The 13,977-nt window shown below is 40.2% G+C and overlaps 1 protein-coding gene across 1 annotated transcript in view; it reads left to right on the top strand.

The window, feature by feature from the left end:
• The window catches only part of LOC126470278 (nonsense-mediated mRNA decay factor SMG7-like), a 212,297-nt gene that overhangs the window by 139,289 nt on the left and 59,031 nt on the right, over positions 1-13,977 (top strand). Inside the window, exon 14 of the mRNA XM_050098027.1 lies at positions 8,745-8,888. Coding sequence (XP_049953984.1) covers positions 8,745-8,888 — 144 coding nt within the window. The remainder of the gene's footprint in view (positions 1-8,744; positions 8,889-13,977) is intronic.

Here is a 13,977-nt window from a genome sequence, read left to right as displayed (position 1 = left end):
ATCCATTTCCCTTTTTAAATTTTCTAATCTACCTGCCTGATTAAGGGATCTGACATTTCATGCTCCGATCCGTAGAACGCCAGTTTTCTTTCTCCTGATAATGTCGTCGTCCTGAGTAGTCCCCGCCCGGAGATCCGAATGGGGGGCTATTTTACCTCCAGAATATTTTACCCAAGAGGACGCCATCATCATTTATCCATGCAGTAAAGCTGCATGCCCTGAGGAAAAATTACAGCCGTAGTTTCCCCTTGCTTTCAGCTGTTCGCAGTACCAGTACAGCAAGGCCGTTTTGGTTAATGTTACAAGGCCAGATCAGTCAATCATCCAGACTGTTGCCCCTGCAACTACTGAAAAGGCTGCTGCCCCTCTTCAGGAACCATACGTTTGTCTGGCCTCTCAAGAGATACCCCTCCGTTGTGGTTGCACCTACGGTACGGCTATCTGTGTCACTGAGGCATGCAAGCCTCCCCACCAATGGCAAGGTCTGTGGTTCATGGGGGGGGAGACTAACTATAAATGCTACCAAAGAGCTGGGAATTTCACAGAGATGTCCACTGCCTTTGTGGATTTCCAAAAAGTGTATGATAATGTGAACAGGCAAGCAATATGGCAGGAACTGGGAAGAGTGCAGGTTCTAGAAAAGTAATGAATAACACAACCATGTATACAAGAGAGAACATGGGTGGTGAAAGTGAATGGAAAGATTTTGGAGAAATTAGAGGTGAAGGCTGTTGTGCAACATGACATCTGCTTCTCCCCCATTCTGTTTAATCTAGTTCTGGAAAGAGCACTGACCAAGTTTATAAGTCTGGATACTGGAATACAGCTGGATAGAAGAATAATCACTCTGGCTTATGGGGATGATGTATAAATAGCACAGAATGAGCAAGATCTGGTTCAGATGGCAAGTGTGTTAATGGAAGAGATGGTGAGACCAGGCCTGAAGATGAATGTGTAGAAGATCTGATAGCTGTTGTGAGCAGAGAGGATGATGACAGACCTTTAGATTTAGGTAGTGAAATCTTTGAAAGTGTAAAAGAGTTCAGATATTGTGGGCACTCCTCAGTGAAAGGAATGAGATGGACCAGGAAATAATAGCAAGAACCCAGGCTGGAAATAGGTCAAGGTTTGCACTCTGAAAACTGCTGCAATCCTGGTTTCTATCAGGATCCACGAAGATAAGGATCTACAGGACAGTAATATAACCTGTCATCCTATACGGAGCATATATCTGGACTGCGACACAGAAGATGAAAAACGCCTCACATTTGAGAATGCTGCTATGAGACAGATTTTTGGGCAAGTAAAGGATGGAGACAACTGGAAAAAAGGAAAAACTGCGAATAGCAGGAGTTGTACAAGTGCTGAACATAGTGGCTGTGATTGAAGAGAGGAGGCCGAAGTGGTACAGGCATGTAATGTGGCGAGAAAGCCAAATCACCAGGCATGTGGTGGAAGAAGACATCAGAGGCAACAGACTGAGGGGAAGATCACACCTGAGATGGATTGATGGGATTAGAGAGGATATGTGTAAGATGCAACTAGCTGGAAACGACTACATGGACAGAGGAAGATGGAGGAAGGTGACTGGCGAGGCCAAAAACAAACTACAGTTTGTGTGGCCAACCTAGTAAGTAAGTAAGTAGCTGATTATACAAAATATCCTCATGGATCATAATTTTATGAAAAAAAAAGAGCTAGAAAATGAGCTGTTCACCCTTCAAAATCATTTCTAAACTGCATATTTGTAGGATAGTATTTTCATTACACTGTTTTACTCCAATGCTAATTTTATTTGTGCACTTCGTATCTTCTTCCCTATATCAGAAAATAGTGTTGACATTCCTTGATTGGAAATTCCAATGAGTAGACGCTGAATGTGGCAGCTGTTTTCACACTATTTTGTTGACACTTGCTGTTCTTTGTGGAGATGCGGAAGAGAGGCTGGAAATTCCTTGAAATTTGGTGATAAATATTCACGTTTTTTTATTAATCGAAGCAGCTTTAAGCATAATTAGATTCAACTGGTGAGTGTAACTATGAATGTTTGAAGCATTGGAAAACTTTTACTTAACAAGAGCCTTCACCCATTGTGATAAATCACTCGTGTCTGCTGCACCATCATATGTTTGCATGATTGGTTTGTAGTGATTTATCTGTTCTATTATGTACATTGCCAAAGACTGGGCATCATACTTTTCTGTTGTTGTGAAATCCTAAAATATTTCAACAGATCTTCCATTAATGAAGTACCTATTAACTATACACGTCTGGAAAACACATGCTACATCACTGGTTTTGTCAGCTATTACAGCAAAAAGCTCCACACACTAATTTCCGCTTGGCATATGTGACGCATGCATTGGAGTACAATATGGATGGTTTTCAAGGTGCCTTTGAAAACTGTTACTTTTTTTAAACGCCATTTTAATACTGAGTCTAATTCTGCACTAAAATTAATCAAGGCACAAAAAGTGCAGATCAGAATAAGATTAAATTGCATCATGTCCTCTGAGAAGTAGTTCCAGTGCAACACAGAAAAAAATACAGTTAATAATTAGGTTTAGTACATACCTATTAGTGGTAACTTATTGGTTGTGTAATGCAAAGGACCTCCTGTACTCACTGTCAAATTGGGTAGCTCTGTGTACATTGCCTACACTTGACAGATTCAAAATATTACTCACATGGACCAAAGAAAGTTTGTTTTCTAATTTTGTCGTGGGTGTAGTGAATGACACAGACACCGTGTTTAGTCCACAGTAGTTCTCCTCCAAATAATAAACAAGGAAAACAATGTAAGACTTTTCAAATCAAGACAACGCAGCCATTTGTGCTTGCTGTACAGTTCTGAGTTAACATTTCAACTGAAGTGGCGACTTTTCATTTTAACTGTCTGCAAAATTGTTAAAGTAGAAATTGGCCTATTCAGCCTCTCAATTTGCAATTTTACTTCAAACATGCATAAATTTAAGGTTTCGGAGAGTAAGGAAATTGTCCAATTTTTCTTTTTTTTATGTACACAATGCAGAGAAAATAAGTACTTTACTTGCAGCTACATGTGAACTTGTAAGAAGAAGGTGTAAGAACCCCACGTTGTTTGAAGAGCTGACAACTCCGGTTCTCTCCGGAATAGTTTGAGCACTATTTCTGTGGCTCTCAGGGCAGCTTGAGTTGTATGTTTATGCATCGAAGGCCCATATTAGAGTATAGTGTTGCCAAGCATTTCCTCTGCACCACACACCCCCCCTGAGACACCCAAGTCTGCGTTTGCAAGCACAGTGTAATGGCAAGTCATTGTCGGCACATTTCCATCCCACTCTACTGCATTCAGTACTTTTGAGACCGGGCATGTCGAAAGAGATAAATAATGCACTACTTCTCCACTTGTATAGAAAGATCAAAAAGCAAATGCAGTTTAACAAAAGTATTCGTAGTGGTAGCACAAACTTGTACAGGAGCTGTTTCTGCACCTGACATGCCAAAAAATAACACAGTCATTCTGATATGTGTTACAGAAGTGGCAGCATCAAATGCAAATATAGTTATAGTATACAGGGTGTTACAAAAAGGTATGGCCAAACTTTCAGGAAACATTCCTCACACACAAAGAAAGAAAGTATGTTATGTGGACATGTGTCCAGAAACACTTACTTTCCATGTAAGAGCTCATTTTATTACTTCTCTTCAAATCACATTAATCATGGAATGGAAACACACAGCAATAGAACGTACCAGAGTGAATTCAAATACTTTGTTACAGGAAATGTTCAAAATGTCCTCCGTTAGCGAGGATACATGTATCCACCCTACGTCGCATGGAATCCCTGATGCAGCCCTGGAGAATGGCGTATTGTATCACAGCCGTCCACAGTACGAGCACGAGGAGTCTCTACATTTGGTACCGAGGTTGCGTAGACGAGAGCTTTCAAATGCCCCCATAATTGAAAGTCAAGAGGGTTCAGGTCAGGAGAGCGTGGAGGCAATGGAATTGGTCCACCTCTACCAATCCATCGGTCATCGAATCTGTTGTTGAGAAGCATACGAACACTTCGACTGAAATGTGCAGGAGCTCCATCGTGCATGAACCACATGTTGTGTCGTACTTGTAAAGGCACATGTTCTAGCAGCACAGGTAGAGTATCCCGTATGAAATCATGATAATGTGCTCGATTGAGCGTAGGTGGAAGAACATGGGGCCCAATCAAGACATCACCAACAATGCCTGCCCAAATGTTCACAGAAAATATGTGTTGATGACGTGATTGCACAATTGCGTGCGGATTCTCGTCAGCCCACACATGTTGATTGTGAAAATTTACAATTTGATCGCGTTGGAATGAAGCCTCGTCCATAAAGAGAACATTTGCACTGAAATGAGGATTGACACATTGTTGGATGAACCATTCGCAGAAGTGTACCCGTGGAGGCCAATCAGCTGCTGATAGTGCCTGCACACGTTGTACATGGTACGGAAACAACTGGTTCTCCCATAGCACTCTCCATACAGTGACGTGGTCAACGTTACCTTGTACAGCAGCAACTTCTCTGACGCTGACATTAGGGTTATCATCAACTGCACGAAGAATTGCCTCGTCCATTGCAGGTGTCCTCGTCATTCTAGGTCTTCCCCAGTCGCGAGTCATTGGCTGGAATGTTCCGTGCTCCCGAAGAGGCCGATCAATTGCTTGGAATGTCTTCCTGTCGGGACACCTTCGTTCTGGAAATCTGTCTCGATACAAACATACGGTGCCACGGCTATTGCCCTGTGCTAATCCATACATCAAATGGGCATCTGCCAACTCCGCATTTGTAAACATTGCACTGACTGCAAAACCACGTTCGTGATGAACACTAACCTGTTGATACTACGTATTGATATGCTTGATGTTAGTACTGTAGAGCAATGAGTCACATGTCAACACAAGCAACGAAGTCAACATTACCTTCCTTCAATTGGGCCAACTGGCGGTGAATCGAGGAAGTACAGTACATACTGACGAAACTAAAATGAGCTCTAACATGGAAATTAAGCGTTTTCGGACACATGTCCACATAACATCTTATCTTTATTTGTGTTTGAGGATTGTTTCTTGAAAGTTTGGCTGTACCTTTTTGTAACACCCTGTATAGTATTGAGCTGGAGAATCTCTCTGACAGGAAGTGATTGTATATGTCATAGTGCTAGGTATCTGTAACAACTAAGATTAATTTACAGCTATGAATTGCAGTCTAGATGCTAGAAAAAGAAACACCAAAACTGAATGGATTCATGCAGCAAAAAACAATCTATTTTCGTCGTTCTGCACTGGTGTTTAAATAGTGTTTGTGATGTGATTTAGATTACTTATAACATCACCAAGCAGTTGAACATTTGCCACAGATGTAGCAGCAAGCCAGGCTAACCTCTTTGAGGACTCAGTGTTTTGGAGAACGGGTTCTTGATTCACATGTATGCTCTGCTTCATCCTCTGCTTTGTATCTTTGGCAATTTTGTGTATTATATCTACTATCTGAGATATTTAATATTATGATAACAAAACACGAGCTGCTTTAATATTGGCAAAAATATAAATAGTGCAATGGACCCATCAGATCAATGCAGTCCTTCCCAGCTGCCTTGTAGTCCCACAGTAAAGTGAATATAAAAACGTAATCAGTAAATGGATGCAATATTGCAGTGGATTTAGAACTCCTGTGGAGGAAATAAGGCTTCTTGCATTTAGTACAGCCAGGTCTGTGTCCTGGGAAAGTCTTACATAATTCTGAGAGACTTGAGTTCTGAAAGATTAGGTGGGAATTTCATCTGTTTGTTGACGGATACAGATGATTGTACTGAGCCATTTTCTTACAAATTATTTTGCAATGTGCTCCTTTGGGGAACAGTCAATTGTGTTGTCTTCGTGTAAGGTGAAAGAGTGATTTTAGTTGATATAGTATTTGTTGGTTAGTCACAGTTGCCTCCAGAGCACTTCCTGAGCTACCATTACTGCCCATGGGTTCTTTTCATGCCAAGTCAGCATATTCCCCACATTGACCCAAATGAGATGACATTAAACATGTAGTTTCCAAAAACAAGAGAGGCTACTTATAACTGACACGATTTTTGATAAGTGTCAAGAGACAATTTTTTGTATTTCTGCATTTTGGTGTCTGCTTAATGACACCATCACTAAATGCTCAAGCAGTATACACAGAAAATGTCACTTTCATTGGGCAGTTTGATAAATAATGTCTAATTTCAGTCTGCTGGGGACTCGCCAGCATTTGACCGGACATTTATATTTTGTAACACGATGTTCCATTGATATAAAATGTGTATTGGCCTCCATACTCCCTTTCCTTGTAATATTTTGCATTGGAGTACATTTTACTTTTACAGAAAGCGTGCGCAGTAGAAAAGCAGAGTACATGATTCATAATTTCAATCTCTTTATCTTCAGTACATTCAGACACAGGTAATTCCAAATTCAGCTTTTTATAATTTTGATTTTGGCACAGGCCAAGTGCATGTTTTAATAGAAATTACTGTTGCAGTGAAATTAGTTTATTGACTGGTTCCGGCTTTTGATGGACAGTCCAACCCAACTTTCTGTAGTCTCTGTTTTGCTGTCTTCATTGAGCAACAGGTGGAGATGAACTCTTATCTATGATGAAGGATATGAAACTCATACCACCTTAGTAGCAAGAACAGTTCTACTAGCTTAAATGTCTTCTGCTATTAATCAGTCTCTTTCATTCACTTGGACCACATGACTCGTTAATAACCTCATTCATGTTCAGCAGCTCAGTCCAGCCAGTATTAAGACTCATGGAGAGTAGTAATCCTCAGACTTGAAGGATTATATAAAGTCATGTGGCTATAGTGGCATACAGTATGGCTTTACAATGTAGCCCTGCATTATGGATAATAGGACTTTCTTTTGACATCCAGAGGGTATATTTTATTACACCTGTGTCCTGATACACTTGTGCTTGTAAGTTGAGGGACTACTAAGTCTATGAAATACTCAAAGGTGCAGTGATTATCTGTGCCCTATGGAAAATGGTTCTGACTGACTTGAATTGTAATGTTTCATGCTTGATCTCGGCTATCTGAGGGATTCTTACCACCTGATAAACTTTTGCTACTGCCTGTGGCTTCTTGGAGTCAGGGTTCATTTCCCATTGCACTATCAGGCTTCGTGTATGACATGCATGGGAGAATTCGTTACATAGCTGCGAATGCATCATTCACATGAAAACAAAGGAGCTTATAACTCAGAGAATTGTTGATAAAACTGTATATCCTAGCTGAACTTGAAATAATCACTGAGAAGTGACATGAAACTCAAAAAAGTACAGTGGTGGCCATAAAAACTTGTAAAGGAAATGCTCTCATATGCAGCCAGATCTGTTTCAGGCAAATTTGAAATTTCAACCTAGAAATCTCGGAAATGTTTCAATGGAACAATGCCGCGCACCTGTCTTGGATTGTGTGGAAAAAGTCATCAATAAAGCATTCCTTAACTTACCAGTGAAATGCATGCTTTTGAGTAATGAAGTGCTGAGAGAACTGCTGGAGAAGAACCCCTCTGATAAACAGGTACAAGCAATGAGACCAAATGCTGTTGTACTTAGGGTTCAGTTCTGTCAATGGATTAATGAATTCAGTACTGTAATGCCGAAGGTCATAGTTTCTTTTGTTCCTGTACAAGGCGTCTTCCAACTGAAATAGAGAATTCAACTGTTGCAGTAGCCATGTCTGGAGTGATGAAAGTCCTTGTGTGATTCTCTTTTAAGTTGTGGATCCCAATTGTAAAAGATCAAATAATAGGATCTTATTTTCTAGTATTCTGTGTGTATGGTGGATGTTACCTTGTGTTCAGTCTAGATGTACTGGCTGCCACAGTTGTTGGAGACTATACATCTTGTTTTCTAAAAAAAGGTATTGTTTCATCATGATGGTGCACCATCCCAGTCTGCTGTTCAGTTTCCAGTGGAAGTTAATATCAGCTACTATCATAGAGCGGAAAGGGAAGTTGTCCCACAGCCAGCACAATTACCAGATGTGACTCATAGGTATTTTTTTCTGTGGCGTTGCATAAATTGTTGTTTTATAAAATCCCAGGAGAAACAAGAGGATCTGTTTGGTAGTGTCTTAGTTGCCTAGCTCATTGGTCATCAGATAACAGGGATATTTGTGTGTGCACCAAAATTTTATGCACAGTTGTAATGCATGCAATGAGACTGGTGGTCATCACTTCCAATACTTTCTATGATATGAAGTTGTCACCACAAGGTGTAAGTTATCTACGTTAAAAAATATAAATATTCATTTCATACTAGTAGTCCTTTTTTAGGAAGTACTCAATTTATGTTCCTTGTGGACAGCTCAGACGCTTAAGGTTTGGGACAGTGTGTATCTTAACATTAATGCAATTCAATGTAAATATCAGTGGCATTATTTTGTGTTTGTAACATGCAATAGGGAAGGGAATGGCGAAACAGAGAAGCCCGTATGTAGAGTAATGTGAACAAAAATGCATAATAAGGTACTGGTTCAGTTCATGGTCCTCATGACTCTCTCTCTCTCTCTCTCTCTCTCTCTCTCTCTCTCTCTCTCTCTCTCTCTCTCTCTCTCTCCCCCCCCCCCCCCCCCCTCTCTCTCTCTCTCTCAGAGAGAGAGAGATTCTTCTTCTTTTTTATGTTAAACAGTAGTAGACAGAAATGCAGTTTCTGATTTCCTGGTTTCATTGTTCCAGTCAAACTCACATTGGATTGGATTCATTTAGAAAGTGAAGTGCTACGGGAAGAAGCATTTGCGACCAGAAGACAGATATGGCCAAGCCTTTGCAAGTTGTTGAATGTGATTCAGCCATATCTTGCTGACTTTTCTGCAGACAAGTGTAAGTTGTTATGTGATAAATAAATTCTATGTAATGTTCCTTTAGATTTTTTGTAAGGCAATGAAATGCAGTCATTGTAAAGTACTTCATTTGCAGTATTAAGGGGAATAAGAGGCGTGAAGAATAGTGTAATAAACTTTATTTTATAAGAAGGAATGCATAGTATGTTGGATTACAGAAATTGTCAGAAGTAACCAGGTAATTATTGTCTTTCTTCTTCAGTTCTTAAATTGGGATCATCTGTGTCCTCATCCTCTACTCTTAACATTTACTTTGTGGAATGCTAGTAATGCTAGCAGGGCAATGAAAAATATATTTCTATCTTAAAAAGATACTGTAGTAAGTAGAAAAAAAGTAAATACGGTGTCTTGCTGTACATAAACATAAGTAGTGTAGTGTAACAAGTCAAGATTCCTGTAAACTACTAACAGCAGTGTCCCCTCACTCAAGTAGGTACAATTCTGCTTTTTTGTGGTTTCTGTTGAAATTCTATGTTGATTATTGTAATTTTTGCTTACGGTATTGTGTGTGACATTTGAATAGGTGAAAGCTATGGTGAGGTAGAAGTGTTCAGAATTGTAGTTATTAACACTTAAAAGAGGAGAAGAATGACAAAGTCTTGCAAATTCCAGCATACAGGTGTGACTTCAGAGAAAGTATTTTAAAATGGGCAATAGAAATTCAATTGAAAGGAGAGATCTGACTTTAAATTGTTTTGTGGGTAATTCACGTTTCACAAAGGGATTGATAATAAGAGCACAGTTGTTTATAATCAACAGTAAACTAGTTGAATTTCCAAAAGAGAGACGATCTCTAAAAGCAGGAGCTACTCTTTGTTTAATTCCTAGTTGGTTGAAATATCTATCCAAAGTAACACAAAACACCAGTAAAGAATACATGTAAAAGGAAAGTGGCATAGTAGACAGTACACCAGAAGAAACTGTGATACCTGGCTGTATGTCTTCTGCCCACAAAAATCTACAAAATAAATGGATACTAGACACAGCAGTAGTTCCATTAAGAAATAAAATTGAAGTGTAAGAAACAAGAAATTCTACAATTACAAAATAACTCGTGAAAAGCCAGTGTGGAAATTAATCTGATGTGAAGGCAGCGTGCAGACTAAATGGGTAAAACGGCTCAGTCAGACCTTCTGTATCTTTTTACCTTGGTAAATAACAGGTAATAATAGTTGACAGATTGTTAAGTGCCAGTCAAAAATAATAAACGAATGCAGTATGATAACGAGCTGCTTCAGGACAGTGTACTCTTTAAAAGTTAAGCCACCCAAAGGATATACAGACAATGTTTTAAGCATGAATTCATTGTATTGCTGTACACAGCTCTGAATAAAGGATATCAAAGCCCATACAGAATTAATACGCATGCTGTAGAAACAATTAGGAACTATTTTTGGGAATAACAAGATGGAAAAAAAACACGGAGTGCATTGATTTTTCACAAAGCTGGGACTTAGACCCTAGTTCTATCAACAGGCCCTTCCATTGCACATGAGTGCTTTTTGCCTTGCGTCATATTTTGTTCTTTATGTGAGAGGTCCATATTAGTTTTGCATCCAGGCTTACTCCTGGATACTTCACTACCCCCTCCACTGGTAAAATTTCATCGGAGAGCCTAAGATGCCAGTACATGTCCTGGATATGCTTCCATTTGAACAGCATTACAACAATTTTCCTGTTTCTAACCCTTAGATCTTGTTTCCTACACCAGTTTTGCACAATGTTCAGAATGCATTTACTCTTGGCAAAAGTAACTTCTAGCATTTAACTGATTAATGAGTTCATTCAGCAATTGGCTCCACAGTTGTGAGGACAAAACCCCACCATGTGGACGTCCTCTGATGTTGCTATAATCACCATTTTCACATCCGTCACCGTGGCTTCGACCTCTCTTCTACTCAGCATGATCACAATGAACCTACATATACAGAGTGCTTAAAAAAAAAAAAACCCACAGCGGTCCTGTAATGTCTGCATCAGATGTTCGCGCACATTGTGATGAAAGTGTGCTGGTGCACCGTCATGCATGAACCACATTTATATTTGTCGCTGCAGTAGCCCAACCAAAAGCAAGGTAGGCAATACATTAATAAGAAAGTCCAGATATTGCATTCCAGTTAGTCTTCATGGTAGCACGTATGCCCCTATTAATCTATTGCCAAGCATGTCTGCCCATACATTGATTGAGAATTGGTGTTGGTGCCCTCTTTCCTGAATTGCTTGAGGATTTGCATCTGCCCATACAGGCTAGTTATGGAAATTCACAACACCATCTCTTGTGAACCCTGTCTCACTGGTAAATAAAATCTTGGATGTGAACAGTGGGTCTGCGGCACACTTCTGCAACGGCCATTGACAGAACTGCCATCTGCCATGATGATCCTGTGGCCTTAGAGCCTGAACGCACTGCAGACGATAAGGGTACAGCAATTGTTCACGAAGTACCCTCCAGATAGAGTGCGAGACACGCCTCCTGCTGCTGCTAATCGTCTCACAGTGGTCCCAGGGCCTTCTTCCACGGAACATTGCACATGCTCTTCAATGTCAGGCATGTGGACTGTACAGGGCCTTCCACTGTCAGCCCTCAGAGGTGCAAGGGTGCCTTTCTCTCTCAGACGTTGGAAAAGTCTGCTGAACAGCTTATCAGAGGGCACTCTGCTTTGTGGATATCTTTCAACATAGGTGGCACGGGCTCGCAGGCTGCATCCATTTCCTAAACCTTAGCAGAATGTCATATCTGCCATTTCACTTGTCAAGATGTAGGCTTCCATTGCTAACAAGTGGTAGAAGAGATAAATTGTAACTGTACTACACCATTTGTACAAACAGTTCAATAACAGTAAGCACAAGTGAATTCACATTTGGAAGAAGGTAAAATGGCATGATAGTTAATCAGGGATGATAGTACTGTACAATAAGGCACACAAACACAACGTAAACTAATGTAGCCTACAACACTACTCCAACCGTGCAACTGATTGCAAATCACTTAATAGTAGGTGGAGTACTGCTGACACGTTTGGTGGAGCGCCAGTGCAACGACTATGCTAATATCCACAACCAAACCTTATCCAGTCCTTCCTATAAATACGTGTTTATCTCAGAAAGTATGCGTTTCTGGACACATGTTTATTGGACTTATTTTTCTTGTTTCGATGAGTACTACCACTTCTTAAAGTATTCAACACTTTTCTTTTTAACACCCTGTATAGTGGCCTTGATAACCTTGCACTTCTGTAGCTTTCACCATGGATTTGGAAGTTACGTCGTCAAAAGCCCCCTCAGAATCCAGCAAAACAGAAAACGCCATACCTGAAATTTTAGTGCTTTTTTTTCTACTTTCTGAAAGGTAGTTGAAGTTCTGTTTCGCATGATTCGCCTCGTTGATACAGTTGTTGGTTTTAATCTAGAGGAACATCAGTTTAACCTCTGTGTGTTTATGCATTGCGTATTTTTATAGCATTTTTCATTAGTTTATTGAGCACAACACTACACACGAGAGAAGTTCATCATTAAGAAAAATCTTTCCATATTATTTCAAACAATCTGACAGTGCTCAGGTAGTTGGCAGATTCAACACTTCTAGAAATGAAATGGTTCAGAGTTGACGATGTCGTCAAGCCAGGTTCAAAGTACTCTTTTGTCAGGAAAGGAATTTTATTGATAGGTTCTTTTGTGAAATCAGTCAAGTGCAGAAGGGCTTTATCATGCAGTAGTAACACACAATGCTGTTTTTCTGGTCATTATCTGATACTGTGATTGAAGGGCACCTCAGTTATTGGCAACAAATGCCCGCTCCAATGGACACATCCCTGATGAACAGTTTGTACTATGCAACATCCTTTTTCTGCCATCAGGTGCAAAGTACGAGGGTTGGAACTTCAGTAGTGGCAACTACTTATTTACAGATCGTACAAAATAGATACGCGTTTCAAAGTTTTACTGACCTTCATAATAGTCACCAGCATTGTGTATAACCCATTGCCAGCAATGTGGAAGTCATAGGATACTCTTAGCAATGCCAGTTGTATCGACAGTTAGAGCGGCGTGGTCTATTGCCCAATGAATTTGCAGCAGTTCTGAAGCAAATGCCCTGAAGTGTTTCCTTCAGTTTAGAAATAGAGTTGAACTTACAAGGGCTTAGGTCAGGGGAGTACAGTAGGTGGTATAGCATTTAGCAGCCCCATCAGTCAAACAAATCAGTAACAGCTTGCACTGTACATGCTTGAGCATTGTCCTGCAAAATGATGGTCAGATCTTGCAGAAAGTGTCCTCGCTTCTGTCTCTGAGCTGGTCATAGGTTGTGTTCCAAAAATGAACAGCATAGAAACAAAAGTGATGACACTTTCTGCGGGACCTGACCATCATTTTGCAGGACAATGCTCAAGCACGTACAGTGCAAGCTGTTACTGATTTGTTTGACTGGTGGGGCTGCTAAGTGCTATACCACGTACTGCACTCCCCTGACTTAAGCCCTCACGAGTTCACCTCGATTTCTAAACTCAAGGAAACACTGCACGGCATTCGCTTCAGATCTGCTGTAAATTCGAGCAATAGGCTGCGCCGATATGTCAACACAACTGGCGCTGCTAAGAGTATCCTATGACTTCCACATCGCTGGCAACATGTTATACACAATGTTGGTGACTACTTTGAAAGTCACTTAAACTTTGAAACACACATCTATTTTGTACGAGCTGTAAATAATTAGTTGCCACTATTAAAGTTCCAACCCTCGTATTACCTGTTCACACTCATCTTTGCTTGAGAAGATGTCTTTGTTAGGGCTTGGCAATTAATTTGTTCTTATGAAGTTAACCTAAAGGTACTGAAACTCATGAACTCAAAACTTATGACCTTACATTCACAGTGCAGAAAGTTTAGCACTAGACCACAAGAAGGTACAGCTCTACAATAACTTGAGGGGAAGACAGCACTTCCTGCATAGATTTTCATGTCTTGCAATGTCGTCAGATCATATAAATTGTCGGGCTTAGAATTCTGAGGGGCTGTCAGTTTTATTGGCACCACGTCCAGGATTCCATGAAATGGCACTCCATTTTATTACA

This window comes from Schistocerca serialis, chromosome 3 (genome assembly GCF_023864345.2).
Source record: "Schistocerca serialis cubense isolate TAMUIC-IGC-003099 chromosome 3, iqSchSeri2.2, whole genome shotgun sequence".
Taxonomy (NCBI): Eukaryota; Metazoa; Arthropoda; class Insecta; order Orthoptera; family Acrididae; genus Schistocerca; species Schistocerca serialis.
Note: the sequence above shows the minus strand (reverse complement) of the source record. Positions and strands in the feature narration are given on the sequence as shown.